The sequence below is a fragment of the Macrobrachium rosenbergii genome, chromosome 29, assembly GCF_040412425.1.
Source record: "Macrobrachium rosenbergii isolate ZJJX-2024 chromosome 29, ASM4041242v1, whole genome shotgun sequence".
Classification (NCBI taxonomy): domain Eukaryota; kingdom Metazoa; phylum Arthropoda; class Malacostraca; order Decapoda; family Palaemonidae; genus Macrobrachium; species Macrobrachium rosenbergii.
Window position 1 is genome coordinate 18,953,601 of NC_089769.1, and position 18,483 is coordinate 18,972,083.

General features: G+C 43.1%; 1 protein-coding gene across 1 annotated transcript in view; it reads left to right on the plus strand.

The window, feature by feature from the left end:
* The first annotated feature begins 14,201 nt into the window (after positions 1 to 14,201).
* Positions 14,202 to 18,483, plus strand: part of LOC136854648 (DE-cadherin-like) — a 434,643-nt gene continuing 430,361 nt past the window's right edge. The window contains exon 1 of the mRNA XM_067131212.1: positions 14,202 to 14,636. Coding sequence (XP_066987313.1) covers positions 14,575 to 14,636 — 62 coding nt within the window. The 5' untranslated portion in view covers positions 14,202 to 14,574. The remainder of the gene's footprint in view (positions 14,637 to 18,483) is intronic.

The window sequence follows — 18,483 nt, forward strand, 5'->3', positions numbered from 1 at the left end:
TGCAAAATACAGAAGCAAACTTAACCACTACATATGTGAAAGTAGATATATTGTGAAAAAATAATCCTAATTTCTAGTATTTCTAGTAAGTAATAATTAGCTTAAATTATGAAATATGCTTGCTTGCAGGCTAGCTTTCCCCTACTAACAGTCAAGATGGTTGATGACATGATAATGAAAGTGAGGAATGGTGAAAACTGATGGTTTGATTGATTATGAAATTTAGGTCTTAAAAGACCAAGCGCCAGAACCCATCGATTATTCAGCGCAGCTATGAAGATGAAATGTATATATTAATGATGTGATTGATAATGAAAAGGTGAATGATAACATACTCTACTAGTAAAATTCAGTTTTAAAATATGAACATAAAAAATAAAGATTAGATAAAACCCATAAAAAATAAATATAAAACTTTTATATTTAAAATGTGTACTTAATACATAAAATAAATATGACAAATCTTTAATAAATACACTAAATTATATCCCATTAAAAAGATCAGATTCTCTCTGATAACCCATAAGATTATCTACCTCAACATCATTTAAAATTTCTAAAACAGTCTTCCCTGCTAATTAGGTACTTTGCCCTAAGGCTGTTAAATCTAGGACAGTGCACCAGCATGTGTTCAACGGATAGCCGACCACCACAGTGAGCACAAACTGTGGCACTTCCTAGTAACAACCAAGGCTTTCTAGAGTCGTCATCAACTTGCTGTCCTTGCTTCTTCTGAAGCATTTCTTACCATCAGTAAAAGAACAACTGAACAAGGAGAGTCCTTAACTTCCTATCCCAATATTATGGTAAAGAGTATGACAACCATTTTAAAGTCTAACATCCAGGGGTCACCTCTGAAAACCACAGAAGAACATAGCATCCAATAGAAATTTAAGAAGCTTATTCCCCAGTATGCAGGCAAGGTAAAGTGGGTGGAGGGGGGTCACTGGGGAAGATGGGTAAAAGAATAAAAGGTAGAACACTGCCTCCTAGATTAAGATGAGCTGATGATGCATCCATTTAAATTGACATTTTACTTTTTTTCTGTAGACTTGCTTCCACTAGTGATCCTAGTGCTCTCATCTAGGTTATACTTTAACAAAACCTTCCTTTACAGTTTCATTTACCATCATTGTTGGTATCTGTCATTCCTTTATGAATTCCACTACCATAGAGCTACAGCATCCCACTGCAGTTCCCTCAGAAGGCCCAGAGGGTTTAAAATTAACTGCATGATGGACCAAGGTGAGGCATGGTGAGGCTAGTCTCAGCCAAACTTTTCAAGAGGTTACACAACACTGTTTTAAGACAAAGATTGCCCTCAGGTTCACTGCCTAGTAAGAGGGAAAGGTCAACGCCTTTGCTTCCAGCACCAGCAACCACAGAAAGTTCACTCAGTCTTCTAAAGAAGACACTCACTAGTTCTGACAAAGTCAGCAAATACATTCAAACCAAAAGTCAAGCCTGGCTGTTGCCTGGAAGGACCTTCCATCTTAAGCCTCTCTAGGGAGAGGGAATTCACCAGGTTGCAGGCAGATGAGTCAACCTGATGGGGAGAAGCCTTATTATTCTCAAGAATGTAAAACCTTTGCTATCATATCAAGAGGAAGAGGAAGTAGCCTGCTATTTTGGTACTAGGACAGGGAACTTCTGATCATCAGTTCACTCTCTCCACCTGCTTCAAAACATCCTCAGCAAGCATAGACCATTGCAGTTGAAATAGCAGTCCTGTCTCTAGTGCAAACCAGTGGGTTTGTTTGATAGCTGAGACTGTGTACAATGGAGCCATGGCTACTTTGTTGAGATCACTGTGCTCACAAACGATTCCAAGCCCCTCCAACTCAGGCCCCGTGAGAGGGTGCACCACATTACTTAAGGTTCATTGCAGAGTTCCTTCGGTCCCTAGCTGCAACCCCTTTCATTCCTTTTACCATACCTCCATTCATATTCTCTTTCTTCCATCTTGCTAACCAACCTCTCAGAACACTGAGGTCTGGTTAAACAAATCATTTATAACTAACTCTCAGAACACTTGTTTCATAGTGCAACTGCCAGGTTTTCGTCCTGTTACATCTTTCAAACCTTTCTACTCCCAATTTCCATTTCAGCACTGAATGACCTCATAGGTCCCAGCGCTTGGCCTTTGGCCTAAATTCTATACTCCATTCCATTCTAACTCAGGCCTCCAAGGCTTCAAGGGAGAAGAACTCTTAGATCCTAACAGATCCCTAGTAGACCAAGAAGGATCCTCCTCTGGAAGAGAGGAAGCTGACACACCATTCTGCCCACGTGATAGTTCCAGGAATTGTAACTGAGAACACTCAAGACATATTGGTGTCAAGTGTAGAGACACAAAAAGAAGATGGTGGAACCTGAAAGCAAATGATCCGAGCTGTTGCCCCTATACCTAAGTACTTCTCTAAGAACAGTCGAAGCCAAATAAGGAGAAGGCCTGGGAGAGTGGATGCCAATGCTACCAAACACTTACACAAAAGAGGATGAGCCTGAAGAGCTAAGCCCACTGTTTATGGGTGTACAATCATGCAATACGCTGCCCACAGTAGGATACATCCGACCATGGAAGGAACTTCCCAGACATAAGGAACACGAAGGGATGAAATCTTGTCTATTCCAAGAAAAGGCAAATCTGTTATAAACTCAAAAGGATCTAACAGCTGGAACAGCATCAATGGCGAAGACTGTTCGGGGGTTTCCTCATCATCACAGGAATGAAGAGAGAAGGGAGCGAGCCTTCAACTCGCACCCTCCCCCACAAAGACAGGGCAAGAAACCAAGACAAAAACTCCCACTGGTTCTGGAGAGCAAGTTGGGACCAAACGCACTGTCAAAGATCTTACATCGAGCTCCATGTTGAGGGGGGGGGAAAACTTGCTAGGTTTAGGCAAGAAGTATCCTCGCATTTGACTGAATAGGAAACCCTGACCTGGAAATACGAAAACCCACCCTGTCTCAAGCCTCTCAATCTATGCAACATCTGAAAGACTAATTCATTACACTATTCCAAGAAATTGTGTAGTCAAAAATAAAAAACATTGTTTGTTCAAGAAAAAGCATTTCAGAACAAGGAGGAAAGGAACGTTGATGAGGGAAGTTCTTAAAAACGAGGTTGACAAGATGCCTAAAAATAGAACAGTTGCCAGTCCAGAGCTGGATATGTCTCCAACTCTCATAGTTATGTGATAGTAAAGAAAACAGAATACACAAAACAAACACCCAGGACATAGGTGTTGGGTTTGCATAAATATGAAAAGGCAACAAAAAAGTAAGTGAAATAATATATAAGGAGAAAGGTTCCAAAACTTATACAGGATACGAGTCATTGCTACGTAGCAAGAATAAGTGAATACTGTATATCATTAGTGAAACATAAAAAGCATCCCACAGTAAAGACCGAGGGTTTGTAGGTTAGGAAAAATTATATTTTCATAATAAAATTAAGTTTCATATATACTTCCCAAGTAATTACATAGCTATAGTTTCTAACTTGCGCGGCACCCTTTATTTAAAAAATTGCGGTAACACTTTGATTGTTTAGTGTAGGTGACAAGGCCCCGTTCACTAACAGGAGCTGGAAACTACTTAGCAGAAAACCTCATTCTGTTTGTGCCCTTTTGTCCATGAGAGGGGAGGGCAGGCGGGCTCCGATTCTGTAATTATTTGCCAAGTATACATAAATGAAACAATTTTATTATGAAAATGACATTTTTTTTAATAAAATAAAGTTTTATATATACCAAGTAATTACATAGCTATAGTTTCCACTTTAACGGCAGCTTAGACTCAAAATTTCGTGGGTAGCGCTTCAATCTAGTTTGTGTAGGTGATGAGTCCGTCCCACTAACGGAATATTGGAATGACCTAGCACACAATTCTCATTTGTTTTATGCCTTATGTCCATCAGAGGGGAGGAGGGTGGGCTCTGATTCTGTAATTACTTGGTAAGTATATATAAAACTTTATTTTATTATAAAAATGTCATTTTTATACAAATCACTTACCAAGTAATTACATAGTCAATGTGGGATACATGGACATAGGTAAGAAAGCCTGCCTGTTGACATATGCCACTGCTGTGGTATTGTGCCAGACAGATGAGAGATCAGGTCCTCCAACGACGGAACGCCAGGTAGACCCAGGTGAAGCCAGGTAGAGGTGAGGTCTGCAACCTGCCAACTGAGAGAAGTCTCCAGCACCAAACCTGAAGGCAAAGTCGGATCAAAGGAGGGAGACTCTGCTTGCTCCGGGGGAAAAAAATTCCCCCCATGGAGTGAGGAGAGACCCCAGAGAGGATGTCCTGATCGTCTGCTCCCCAGCCGCCTTCCATACCCAATGAAGCAAGTGAAGAAGACAAGGAGGAGCCCTCACCTGAAGGGGAGGCAGCAAGAAGGGGAAGCTTGCTGGGAGGGAGAAACAATCCCAAAGGGTCAGCCACCAAGGGAGTCATCGGGGGCGTATAACCCTCAGATGATGCCTTGGCGGGCTTCCTTCGGTACTGTCTCCTCCCCTCAAACTTCACCCATTGCTCGGCAGACCAGGAACAACACTCGGAACATGGTGAATTACAAGAACACACACGTCCCCTGCAAGAGGAGCAAAGGATGGAAGCTATTGCACTTCTTACCCCCTATCCCAGGGAACACACACACTGGGGGAAGGAGGGCTTACGAGGTTTATCCACATTCATTATGCAAAAAACAAGAAAAGATCCCACCAGGGAAACATCTCAACAGAAGTCAGGGCAGAGAGCGAGAAACACGTTTACAACACACGACGGCCGAAAGCAAATTGGAATGTTTACAACTGGGAAGGGCTAACCACCTTGTTTGAAAGTTCAATGGCAATTTCCAGCTTCGCTGAAAGTAATTATTAATGTAAAGGACCAACGGTTTGTATATCGTGTTGGAACAACTTCCAATTTCACAACTTTCTACATTATTCTGTGCCCATGTTTTAGTAGTATATATGCTTCCATTGTCCATCTAAAAAGGTGTGCAAAAAATGACACATTTTTAAAGAAAATGACACCATTACAGTATAGCAACACTCGCTTTCTCTGTTGCTCATCCCGAGTTAATGCAAGACAACTGTGCTCTGTCACCAGTAGATCAGTCCTGTTAATGACATTAATAGATGATCATGTTACTCCGTTTTAGTTGCTTTGCCCAATGGTGGATGTGATCTCGTGCCTTATTACGATGGAAGAACGGCCACACAACTAACTTCACAACTAGCCTAATTAGAGATGCTGACACAATACCTTGAAAGTGCGCTCATAACCTACCTAAACCCATGAATCCAAAATTCCAAAAGACCCGCTCACGCGCTAACCTCCCCATCTAGGGTTGCCACTCCACATACTTGGCAGGGTTGCCAGAAAGAAATAGCTGCCAATAATTCTAAAAACGACCACACGCCCCCATGATCTTAAGATCAAAACGAACAAAAACAGATCAAGGAAACCATAAAAGAAATTGAAAAAACGAACAAATAACTACAAAACAAAAAAACCGACAAATTTCATCAAACAATTTAATCAGTCTCATAATCATCCATCCATTTAGGAGGACACCTAACCTTCCGAGAGTACCTCCGCTCTTCTGCTGACCTGTGTTCTTCTGGCACAAGAGGTTCCTTATCTTCAGTTGGACATTAGGCATCCTCCACCTCTTCTCCATCCTCACAATCCTGAGTCCCCTCTTTAAGCTCAACTACAGGGCGAATATCCAGTACATGAGGGGTACCATTAACACTACAGTATATTATTTTTTGAATTTATGCCCGTTACCTTTCCTTTCTTCCACTTGGATGTGCATTTTGCATCTGGAGGTTTTACCTATACCTCCTCACCTAACATCACAATTTTTGAAAGTAAATTGTATTTTTCCCAACTATACAAACCAGAGGTCCTTTACATTAGGAATTACTTACAGCGAAGCTGGTCACGGCCGTTAAACTCTTGAACAAGGTGGTTAGGCAATAACTACTGTCAGGTAGGTGGGAATACCCACCTGCCCAGCTGTAAACATTCCAGTTTGCCTTTCAGGCCAGGTTCAGATTGAGGGGTGGCATGAGGCAGGTATAAAATGTAATGCAAAGGACCTCAGGTTTGTATACGTAGTTAGGAAAAATACAATTTACTTTCAAAAATTGTGATTTGTTCTGACATGATATACAAACCATCAGCCCTTTACATTAGGAAGACTCAATGGTTGGAGGGAGGAATCTGGGCAAGCCTCTTGAACTGTCTGGAGTTCTGCACACCTGGGCTACTCCTCCTGGTCGAAAGAGCGAGGAGGAGTAAAGTGCCTCTGACATATTGATTGGAGTGTAGGAACTGCAAGATCAAATGTCAGGTACTGAACCTTTTCGCATGAGCGAGGAAACGTAACTCATACGAAATAGGCTGGAAGAATCTTAGAGTCGGGGGCAGTAAGGAAAACCTGAGATAGGATTTCCCTTATTGCCAGTCTCTCCTTCCTCCCCTTGCTAGAGGAAGGAGTGGAATTGCTTCCATGATTCTAGAAGAAAAATAGAATGGGTGCTCGATGTGTAGTCTTACCGCATCAGACGCCAGATCCAGCAAGTATTGGTTCCAGTCCTATTCTCATCCCGAAGGACGAGAAGTAGGAGGACGGGGGAGGAGGAGGAAGCGAGGCCAATCACTCTCAGTATCCTTCTCGCTTCCAGAACCAACACCTTAGGCGAGATGCTACTAGTCCTCTTTGTTGAGCAGCCACCACAGGGCCAAGGAAAAAAGGTTCCAAGGGCCTGTGGGCAAGACCATAGGAAGACAAGAGTGTGGTCTATGAGACCACGTCTTGCTTCCAGACCAACAGAAACTTCTGGAATGCGAGGGATGGACCAAGCCATTGACTTCGTGAGCTCTTGGGTGGAAGGTACCGGTATCGTCGTTGTCAGCTGCCGAGTACCTCCTTCGATCACTTCATGAAGCCAGGAGGAAGATGTGTCCTTAGACACTTCTTCCTTGGGAGAGAGAATACTAGCGAAAATGTTGACGACATCCAGATTAGGAGTGTTGAGCCTTTTCGGAAAGTACCACAGCTCCCTAAAGGACAAAGTAATGAATGATCTGGATCATCGACACAAAGTCCAAGGAGGAGGGGAACAAGAAGGACTCGAACCCGACAACAGATGCCGAAGGATTCGGAGTCCACTTACGACATCCAAGGTAGAGTCGAGGTATTGATCCACTTCACCTGTTCTTCCATCTTCTATGCCATGGCCAGAGCAAGATGAGAGATGGTCCTAAGAGGGCACATCTCTATCCGACAACTCTCATAACGGCGCAAGAGTCACACGCCACATAGGGAACAGTTCCCTGGGACAGCAAATTCAAAGAAGCTTCTCATCCATAGCTAAATCTCGACTGAGGAGTAGAAGGCTACTTCAGATAGAAGACTAGGTTGCAAGGGCCTACATTCTTCACAAATGAAAGGGAGAGAAGCAGCCCTCGGCGGAGAAGATGAGGAAGTCCAGACTTGAAGAGCAATTCTGACCAGAGAAGAAGTTTCGTCAACGACACCCACAAGTGAAGACGGCTCCACTCCCTGGGAGTGTTGCAGAGGACTTCAAGAGATATCCAGCTATATCCGCTGCCGCTCGGCGAGAAAGCCTATGCTTGCAAGGGAAGCTGGAAGGTCTCCCAGTCCTGAATACACAGGGATGTACTGCCTGAAGAACAGCTTCTTGTGTAGCTGCTACAGGAGGTTGGGTCAAGCAGAACTCTTCTCAATGCCTCGGCTATCAGGTCGGGCGAGAGGCGAAGTCTTCCGGCATTCGTCTGTAACTTGAGGTGAGCAATGCTTGAGAACCCCTGGCAAAACAGACAAATACAGAGGGAAAAACGTAGATATCAAGTTCCCAGAAAGACAGCATGCCTCACCGTAGCGGCCCCTGGGTCTGGTATGAAGGAGCGAGAAAAACTACCAACTTGTTGTGCAGGGAGGCAACAGAAAGACGGTAGGGATTTCTCAGTCGAGCAGTCTCTTCATGAATCTTAGAGTGAGCAGCTCGTTCCATCCCGATCACTCAAACAAGAGGCTGAGTTCGCCTACCAATACATCTCCACCGGGAATGCATCTGGCTAACTGAGATGTCGAGTGTGCTATAGAACACTCAAGTACCTGCAAATGTCGACAGATGAAACAGGAGGAAAAAACGATTCCCTCTTGTTTGTCGACAAATGCCACTACTGTGGTTTTGTTGTTCAACAAACCACTGAGTGTCAAAAAACTCGCCCTGAATTCTCGGAAGGCCAAAAGGCTGCCTTGAGCCCAGGATGGTGATGAGAAGGTACTAATCGTCTCGGTCACACAACTTCCAAAGTCTTACAGGTGTGCAGCTATCCATCGATCGGTGAATCCGTAAGTAGACACATGATGTGAGGGGACAGATCCCATGAAACCCTCCTCGGCTACCTGGTTGTACTACGAGACAACTGGGGGACTGACACCCAAAGCACGCCAGGAAGCCGAACTCTGAGGAGCTCTCGCTGTCCGTCTCGTGCCTTTCGGAACAACTGAGAGGAACAAAGAACAGGTGAGGAGAAAGAGTACCCCTATCTGTCCTGCCAGTAAGACCAGCAGGAGAGGCGGCCCGTGAGCGATAATCAACCGAAGGAGATTACCGCTACACGGGGGAAGAAGAGCGCTTGTGCCGTGGCAAAGCGCTTTCCTAGGAAGAGCAGAAAGTTCACTCGAACAGAGCCGAGAACCCGATTTGGAAAAAACAGAGTGGGGTCGAGCCGAGCTGCACCGAACTGAGCCGATCACACAAACGCAATCCAGACTGGGAAGTATGCGGTGGACTGGGAGGTAGGTGGGACGAGCTGAGCCAGTCTTGCAAGCGTGACCAGGGGCTGGGCGGGGCGAGCAAGCTGAGTGAGCAGAGCCGAGCTGAGCCAGTCTCGCAAGCGCAACCAGGGGCTGAGCCGAGCCGAGCTGATCGCGCGAACACAATCGAAACTGGACAGGGCGGAATTCTTCTGCCGTGAACTACTGTATTGCTAGTTTCCCGAACTCTAAACTCCTTCGAGGCCGAGGACCCTCAAGAAGAAGGTTCAATGGGGAATTCTGTCTGCTATCATGCATGCTCGAACCCTAAGGTTCAAGACACAAAGATGAAACCCAGCCAAGCAACCAAAGCAGCTGGTAGGGTAGTATCAAGACACCTGGTGTCTTGGCACCCAGACACCTGGGTGTCTCGGCACTTTCTCTCGTCCTGTGCCTCTCATCAGGAGGGCGCTCATGATTCAAGGAATTCGAGCGACCCAAGAGACTCCCAAAATCGGGAATGGTTGCTTTCGGTTTCCTGTGAGATCGAAAAGAGCCAGGCACAGAACCAGTCTTAGGCGCAGACTTCCAAGACTGGCAACGAGGGCGCGGCCTCTTGAGGCCATGCTCTTGCAGCCCCCGAAACGCAAGACCCCACAGGAGAATGTGAATCGGCTCCCACCCGAGGGCGGGAAGAGCCAATGAGAGAAACTTGTCTCCCAGAAGAGAGCAGTCCCTTACAAGTCCCGCAAGACTCCCGAAAGGAATCTCTTCCCTGCTTCTTTTGGTATTCGAACCGACAGGATCGAGACACCAGGCTGGGAACCCGACCGAGCACTGACAAACACTAGGGGAGCACTTGTGGTGCTGGGAGGAAGAGCTGAGACACCTGGGTGCCTCGGCCCTTTCTCTCGCACTGCTCCCGTAACTGGCCAAGGAAAACACTCTCCAGACCAGATCGGAGTACTTGATATTCCACAGAATCTCGAGCACTCGGAGCAGCTCACGAATGAGCGCCCGAAGCAGCCCCCGTCTTAGAGGCAGAACCTCTAGGACTGGGAAAGGGGTCGCAAATCGAGGTTTGCACGCCTGCAGCTCCAGAAACACAAAACCCAAGGGTATGTGAATCGGTTTCCTAACCCAAAGGTCAGGAAGAGCGAACGAGAGACCCACTGCCTCCTCGGAAGGAGGCAGTCCCTAGCCGTCCAAGGGCATCACGGGGAAGAGGCAGCCTTCCTCTCCTTTGGACGACGGAGGTCTGTCCGATTCCCGGGACCCCTTGGACCTCGGGAGAGAAAGGGAAGAGGAAGCAGAAGACAAAATCGAAGATAAGATGAAGAAGACAGCGGCTACTTCACTCCAACATCTACACGATGGTGGACACGAAACATTGTAACCTCCAGGGCAGCTAGGAAGGAACACAACGGAAGCGGCCCAGGACACGACCACCAGGAGAAGCAGCAGGCATGATCAGGACAGCCGATGTAGGAGCTACAGCAGCGGTTCGGAAGGCAGGAGCTACCGCAACAGCCAGGAACATCACTTCCACAGGGCGACTTCATTCACCTTCGCACCGGCATCTTCTACAGGATGGCAGACATGGTAACCTCCAGGGCAGCTAGGCAGGAACACAACGGAAGCAGCCCCGGGCATGACCACCAGAAGTAGCAGGCACAATCAGGACAGCCGATTCAGGAGCTACGGAAGCGGTTCGGAAGGCAGGAGCTACTGGAACGGCCAGGAACGTCACATGAAAGTCACCAGCAGCAACAGGAACAATCAGGGCAGCTGCAGCAAGAGACCAGGAACAGTGCCCAGAGACTGTAGTCGAGTTAACAGGAGCATTACACAGGAAACAGCAGGAGCAGATGGACCACAGATATGCCAGAGGCAGTGCCACAGCATGCATGAAGGCCAGCAATGACAGCGATCAATCCACATCGGCAGGAACAGAGTCGGAACAATCCCGACGTGGAACTACGTCATCCAACCAGGTACTGTGGTCGATCCTGAAGCAACACTGAATGAATGTCGGGACTCCTTCATGCAAGATATCCCCTGAGATATCCAGCCAACTACTGCTGTGTCTGCGACGCTCACTGTCAACCTGAAAGAAAAAGCAAAGATGATTAGAGAGGGAGAATCCTCTCGCTACGAGGGGAACTGCCCTACGCAGCGAGAGGAGGTACGCAAGAAGAGGTCACCCAACAACACCACCCCCCAACTCAAGGTCTTCGCCCGACGAGCGAGCAAAGGAGAGAGAAATCTCTACCAAAGGGGAGATAAGGAAGAACCTACGGGGAGAGAGAAGGAAGGAGGGGAGGCCACCAAGGCGCTGTGGAAGCGGAACTTACAGACGACGCCTGCAACCTCCCACCCACCCCACAATTATCTAAGCACAGGCAGCAAAAACAACACTCAGCGCAAGTAGGAAGGAAGTAGTCATGCCCTTGTACACAGAGGGTGGGAGCCCAAGAAGGGAAGCGAACTCTTATGTCCCAATCAATGTTGGGGAGTGAAGATAATACGTCCCAATTTAATATCTCTGATTGTACAGGGGCGCCTTCAGTATCTAAATAAAGGGCTACTGGAAGAGAAGCATTACCACTTGGTTACGCTCCCTAAATACGCCCTTGGCCGTCAAACCCAAGACACAGCGCAGGGGAACGATGGCTTATGCAAGGTTATCACAATCGTGGGTTTGCATTCATAAATATCAAACACGTAATATATACATAAAAATACATTAAGATCCAACCGGGATAATAAGAGCTTAACGACAGTCAGGCAAAGAGATCCAAGACCATGTCTGCAGTGCATGATGACCCAAAGCAAACTGGAATGTTTACATCCGGGCAGGCAGGTATTCCCGCCTACCTGGCCGTAGTTACTGCCTAACCACCTTGCTCAAGAATTTAACGGCCGTTTCCAGCCTACGCTGAAAGTATGGTAATTCCTAATGTAAAGGACCAACAGTTTGTATATCGTGCCAGAACAAACACCACCCATGTGATCAATAGCATCCATACCCAATATCACCTCAATACTGGGTAAGATTTTAGTCGCTACAGCTTCAACATCAATGTTAACTCCTATTCCAATTTGCACCTGACATTTCCCTTGCCATTTCACTTTTGAGCTATCATGTAAGTTATCCCTGCACAGTGTCCTACAATATTTGAACTTACAACAGTCACTGAACACCCAGTATCAACCAATGCCTTACCAATACTATTGTTCACCTCAACATCAATAATTGGTAGTGAATGTGCCCTAGTCCTCTAGTTGGGTGACTGCTGGTTCACCAGTCACCTGACCTCGATGGCTAATTCCTGAGATGTACACTAGTATTGCATCAGCCCAGGTTTTTTGGCCATACCCCTGGGTTGGGTTAGGTTAGGCTAGGGTTTGGAAAACATTATGAGATTATTTTCAAGAAAACTCTGTGGTTAGCTTTTAAGATATGGCATCCAGCCTTTTTCAGGGAAAGGTTCTAGTACTCGGTTACATCTCGGGAAAATGCATCCCGACGCTCATTTCACTGATTGCACAGTGATGCTGAATGTCCGGGCTTACCACATGTAGCCTATAACATATTTTTTTATGGCTTTTGTTACAATATTTCGCCATATGTGGCCTTACACAACTGAAGCAAAATCCTTTAAATGAACAACTACTGTTCCGTTCACTATTCTCATGTTTGAGTGGCCTGGCCAAAAGGTCTTCCTGCTGCAGCTACAGCTTCACCCTTAGGCTACTTGTTGTTAGCACTTTTGCCCTTGAAAAGATACCACTGAAATTCATATCAAGAACACCATAAATCTATTGTAATTCACATGATATGCTGTCAGGAAAACCATTAACAAGATAAAACAACCAACTTATCCAGACTAGTACCTGAGAAACCAGCTAATAAACCCAACCCTCTCAGCTCATTAGCATATACCCCTATTTCGCCAGTCCACCTCTTTTGTGATAATTTGGCAAAAGCTATGAATGCACTATCAGTAAACGCCGCTAATAGCTTTCGCTCAACAGCATCAGTTAACTCTTCAATATAATGAAAAGGCGTCGCCCTTCAGTGTAAAGGCAAAATCCTTGCTAGGCTACATCCAAAATTTTCTGCAGCTTGGCTACCAATCTAACTTTATTCAGCCATGATACATCTCCCTCACCGGTAAAGTTTTCAACGTTTCACTTTTTACCTTGGACGCCATAACAATGCCTAGATTGCTTGTAATCTCTTACCTTATTACGATGCAAGAATAGCCACACTAACGTCACAACTAGCCTAATTAGAGATGGCGACACAGCCTACCAAACAACACGTATCGAGAATTCCGACAGTTGCACTCACCCGTTAACCTCGCCATCTAGGGTTCCCAGAACGAAATAGCTGCCAATTATTCTAAAATCTACCACATTTTCCTTATCTTTTTTCTTAATGACCAAGCCCTCCTGGTCACTTATTTCAGAATGTTAAATAAATTAGATAGGTTTCAGCGCTTGGCCCTAAGTCCTAACTATCATAATTATGGAATTTACAGCTTTCATCAGAATTTGAGTCACGAAAAATAATTATAGGCCAATTCTCAAAAATGCTGGTAAAGATACATGTGAAGACCATGTAATAGGAATAACAGTGACGTAAGAATAATAAAATTTGATTCCACTGAGAAAGTTTATTTACCAAATAATAATGATCATGATTGAATTCACTCACAAAAAAATGTTCCTTGTAACATACAGCAGACTAATCTTAGAACTAATTTTGCAGTGTTTTTTTGATACAACATTTACTTGCGTAAAATATGCCAAAGGTATTTCCTTAGCATGGACACTTGTTTTGCCATGCAATTTGGTCGTCAGCGATAAATACTGTTTTTTGGTAATGAAGGCCAAATTGCATGGCAAAATAGGTACCCACACTAAGGAAATACCTTTGGCTATTTTACCAAAGTACAGTAAATGTTGTAGCAAGAAACCTCTGCAAAATTAGTTCTAAGATTAGTCTACTGTGTTACAAGGAACATTTCCTTTTTTGTGAGTGAATGAAATCATGATCATTATTATCATTTGGTAAATAAACTTTCTTAATGAAATCAAATTTTATTACTCTCAGCTTTAGGATCTCTTATGAGCAGATGGTTGCAACTGCAACAGATGGTCTGCGTGGGCAACGTCAACACTTCCGATTTCACCACTTTTCACATTATTCTGTGCCCATATATGTTAGGAGTAGTATACGTTTCCGTTGTCTATAGAAAAAATGTGCAAATAACGTAATTTTTAAAAAGGAATGACGCCATTATGGCAACACTCGCTTTCTCAGTTCCACATCCCGACTCCCTGAGTTCAAGTAAGACAATCAGATTTGATCATTTGACTAGTGACAGGAGCGACGTTCCACGATGAACGTGTGTACGGTGTCCTTAGGACTGACAGTTTTCAAATACTGTGTGCATTGTTAATGACATTCAAGTGTAAACTCCGCTTTAGTTATTTTACCTGATGGCGAACTTTGCGTTATTCGTTGGCGTGTTCATGTTTATTTTTTATTTGTTTTTTGACTTGTTTCACATGAATGGGTGTGCACCCCTTCAGTTTATAATCAAGGTTGTTGTACTTTTAATGCAAATCGTCACAGATTCATTATCATTCATTCATATACTTGCTGATATATAATTTCAAGTGTAACGATGACAATATGGAGAAAAGGAGTGCCTCTGGTGATAACCTACGTGAGTGACCAGCTGAACCAATGTTGCTGGAATTGCTAGCTGTCATAGCCTTTCAGAGCAGTAACAGATTTGCTTCATTAAGGTTAGTTATGAGTTTTAACTGTTATGATTGTCTACCCCTCTGTGATGCTCTACACCAGGTGCTTTTGCGGGTTGTGAGAAAACCAAGACCTTAGAGAAAACATTCCCAGAATGGAGGTGATGGCATTTTGTTGGGCGTACGGTATCAATTAGCTTTCCCCAAGAATCAGTTGGCAGACAACCTTAGGTCTTGTTAAGGCTTTAACTTACCCAAATTACCTTATCCAACCAAATCTTAAAAGGTTGCCTTGTAGCCTACGTCCATTGGAAATATATTAGCCCAAATGGAAGGACTGTCAGCCCTGCCAACCCTTCTCGCAGGGTTAGCTTATTTGGTAAAACGTAATTTAGATGGTATTATTACAGTTTCGGTCAAATTCGGATATATATTATTTTTTTTTACTTATCATTCATTTTTGAGATGATTCATACGAAAAACTTACTCGAATCTTGCGCAAATTAATGGTTACGGAGATATTTGCCGATGAATATTGTTATCCCATCAAAGTACGAGTTACAAGGTAAGGCAATAACCCCTCACCCTCTCCATAGTTAACACGGCAAAATTGCAACCAGTCAACACCTCTAGGTTACGTGGTGTTATTTTTATGGTAAAATTACAGTTTTAGCATTGACTGGTTACAATTTTGCCATGTTAGCTATGGAGGGGGAAGGGGTATTGTCTTACCTTGTAACTCGTACTTTGATGGGATAACAATAATAAGGGACAATATTCATCAGCAAATATCTCCGTAACCATTAATTTGCACAAGATTCGAGTAAGTTTTTCGTATGAATCATCTCAAAAATGAATGATAAGTAAAAAAAAATATATCCGAATTTGACCGAAACTGTAATTTTACCATTTAGACAATGTATGGTTAGGTTGCATTAGTGGTTGATTTTACTTGAATATAAATATGCAAATTTTAGGTAATTTGGTAAGTTGAGGTATTATTGTACAGCTGCCCATTATTACAGTACATCATTTCAGCATTATCATTGTATTGTCGGTAATTGTGAAATCTTCACATTTGTTCCATTTCATTTAATTACGTTATGTGGTTTTATGCAAATACCTCAAAATTCTCAGGATGCCCCAATGTTACAAAGGTCAGTTCTAGAAGTCCTTCCTTCCCTTGCTGATTAACATGCCAAACATTCTTAGCTGAATTGTGGGCATCACTGCTCTTAATTGTCCAAGAAGCTAATATATATATATATATATATATATATATATATATATATATATATATATATATATATATATATATATATATGTATGTATATGTATGTATGTATATATATGTATATATATATATATATATATATATATATATATATATATATATATATATATATATATATATATATATATATATATATATATATATTCTTACAGATTGGGTCTCGGGAGGAATGCAAGGGGTTTTTTAATTTACGCACTGCCAAAGGGGCCAACCGAGGACACTAAAATGTAACAAAAAATGAAGGGATGGGTGTTGACCTACCTTATTTTACCGTATTTTCAACAATTGATTAGAGATTGGAAGGTCAACATGGGGAATGAGTCACTGGTTACATTACAATGAATTTATTTACACATGAGACAATCAAAAAATGAATCTGGAACTGAGGATCCAGCAGGCAATCAAAAATTTTAAAAAAATGTAAATTACGAAGGACGTGAACAGCACGTCTCTAATTAGAAAGCGTAATAAGGCTTGAATTAATCTCAGGTGACTGGCTCTTGTGCACAATGGGGGGACTGCTATCCAGACTTTCTTGGTTATCAAAATGGCAGTACTCGTAAGATGATTTGATTCACAAGGCGGGGTCGACTGAGCGGAAGGGTAGCAGGACTCCTGGAAAATTAATCCAAGATTAGCGTTCTAGTACAAAGAATGGTAAATTTTTACAACAGTTCCAACTCCATTTTTCTAAAGTAATTATGTATTTTCATGTGCGTTTTAATGTGTTCCGAATGGTTATGATAGTAATACATTGGGGAATGAGTGGTTTTTGAGTTACTAGCCTATACACCCCTACTACATCCAACAAGGTTAGGGACCCTTTGGGAATGGGGGGTTTTGGGTGGGGTAAATCACCATGGACACAAAACAGCATTTGAATTAATGAGTAAAATGAGGTAAATCATAGCATACCTAGCAAGCCATAGTCAGGCAACGTAGGCTAGTGTAATGTAGCCTAACATCTCTTAACCGCAAGGGGATGGCGGAACGGCGCTTCGCGCCTTATCCGCATTTATAAGGATTCTTGGCAGGCACGTATTTACTGGCAAGAGGTAATGTTGCGCTGCGCGCGCCAGCCACAGGGGTTACAGAAGGTAAATCATGTTACAATATTATTTTAAAAACAATTATAAATTTACCTTATTTGGATGGACAAACGTTTTGATGAAGATGGTTGTGGCTCATCTACAGTGTCATCGTCGTCATCATCAGAAAATTATTCCCTAGGTGGTGATGGTGGCTGAGTGTCACTTAAAGGTGGACATAATTTAGCAGTTTCAAGTAAAAATTGGTGTAAAACTGAACTGTACTGCTGCAGGTAACACTTCATGTTGTCTTTAAAAATCAATGCATCATGTTTCATTTTCAAAGAAATCGTGCATTAAGCGAAAATAATCAAAGTTACAAGACGAACACAGACTGGACATAACCTCACTCTATGCCAGACTTCAACCAAATGACAAGCGAAACTGTCTGACGCCTGTAAGATTTTCACCAGGTCATGTCATCATCTCACACGTCTCGAACTCAGAACCACAATCAGCCATACCCAGCAAACTGTGTCCGTAACTTCTTTTTCGCTGCTGGGAAGAATATGGGAATTTCGTTGTGGTCAAAGTTTAATGATACAAAATGAAACATAAATGTTATAGAGTGAGTTGGAACTAAGTAAAATAATACCCAAAGATGTCAGGCAGGGGGTAATGGATCAGTTCGAGACCACAGGTCTACCCCAAAGCCAAATCAAAAGTCCTTCAAAATTAAATTGCAGTTAGGCATCATGGGGCGTTTATGGGCTGCATTGTTGGTACAACAATGGGAATAAAAGCACGTTAAAAGAAGAAGAAGAAGAAGATGTGACTCCTAGACAACACGTAACTACCCTCAATGCACTTTTAAGTGGGAAAAATTCGGTATCAGAACCACAATGCAGTTCTAAACAAAACAAATTGGAAAATAGGTCTCATCAGAGCACAAACTGTTTTTGTCCCTGTTAAAGTAAACAAAATCACATTGGGGAGGTGGGGGGAAATTTTTGCGAGGATGGGGATTATAGAAACATTCATATCTTGAATATGGTGAATTTCCCCAAAAAGTGTTCAGAGACAAAGTTTAATTATTTTTTATGCAAAATGCAACTATAATACTATAATTGTTATAGAGTGAGTTGGAACTATTGTAAAATAATACCCAAAGAATTTCTCTCATGAAAAAAATCATGATTATGCACTATGGGGGTAATGGAAATCTTATACTTGTTTTTAAGTTGTTTGTCCTTTATTAACACTATATGGTGGGAATAATCTAATGCTGATCACTGAATTGAATTAAATTGAGGTTAGGACAAGTCATGGGGCGAGTTATGTGCTGCTTTTGTTGGTAGAGTTTGGCTTAACAAAGGGTCTTTGTTTAGGAGAGTGAAAAATGAAAATTCGGAAAATATAAGAAATTCACAGAGAGAAACCGAACTGGCTTGGAGACTAATTGCTTCTGACTTACCTTATGCCTGTTGATGTTTTGAGCTCAGAACATGGGGGGACTTGGCCGTCTGGATGCATTATCTGCCACCAGTGGAAGAAGAATCATATATAGACA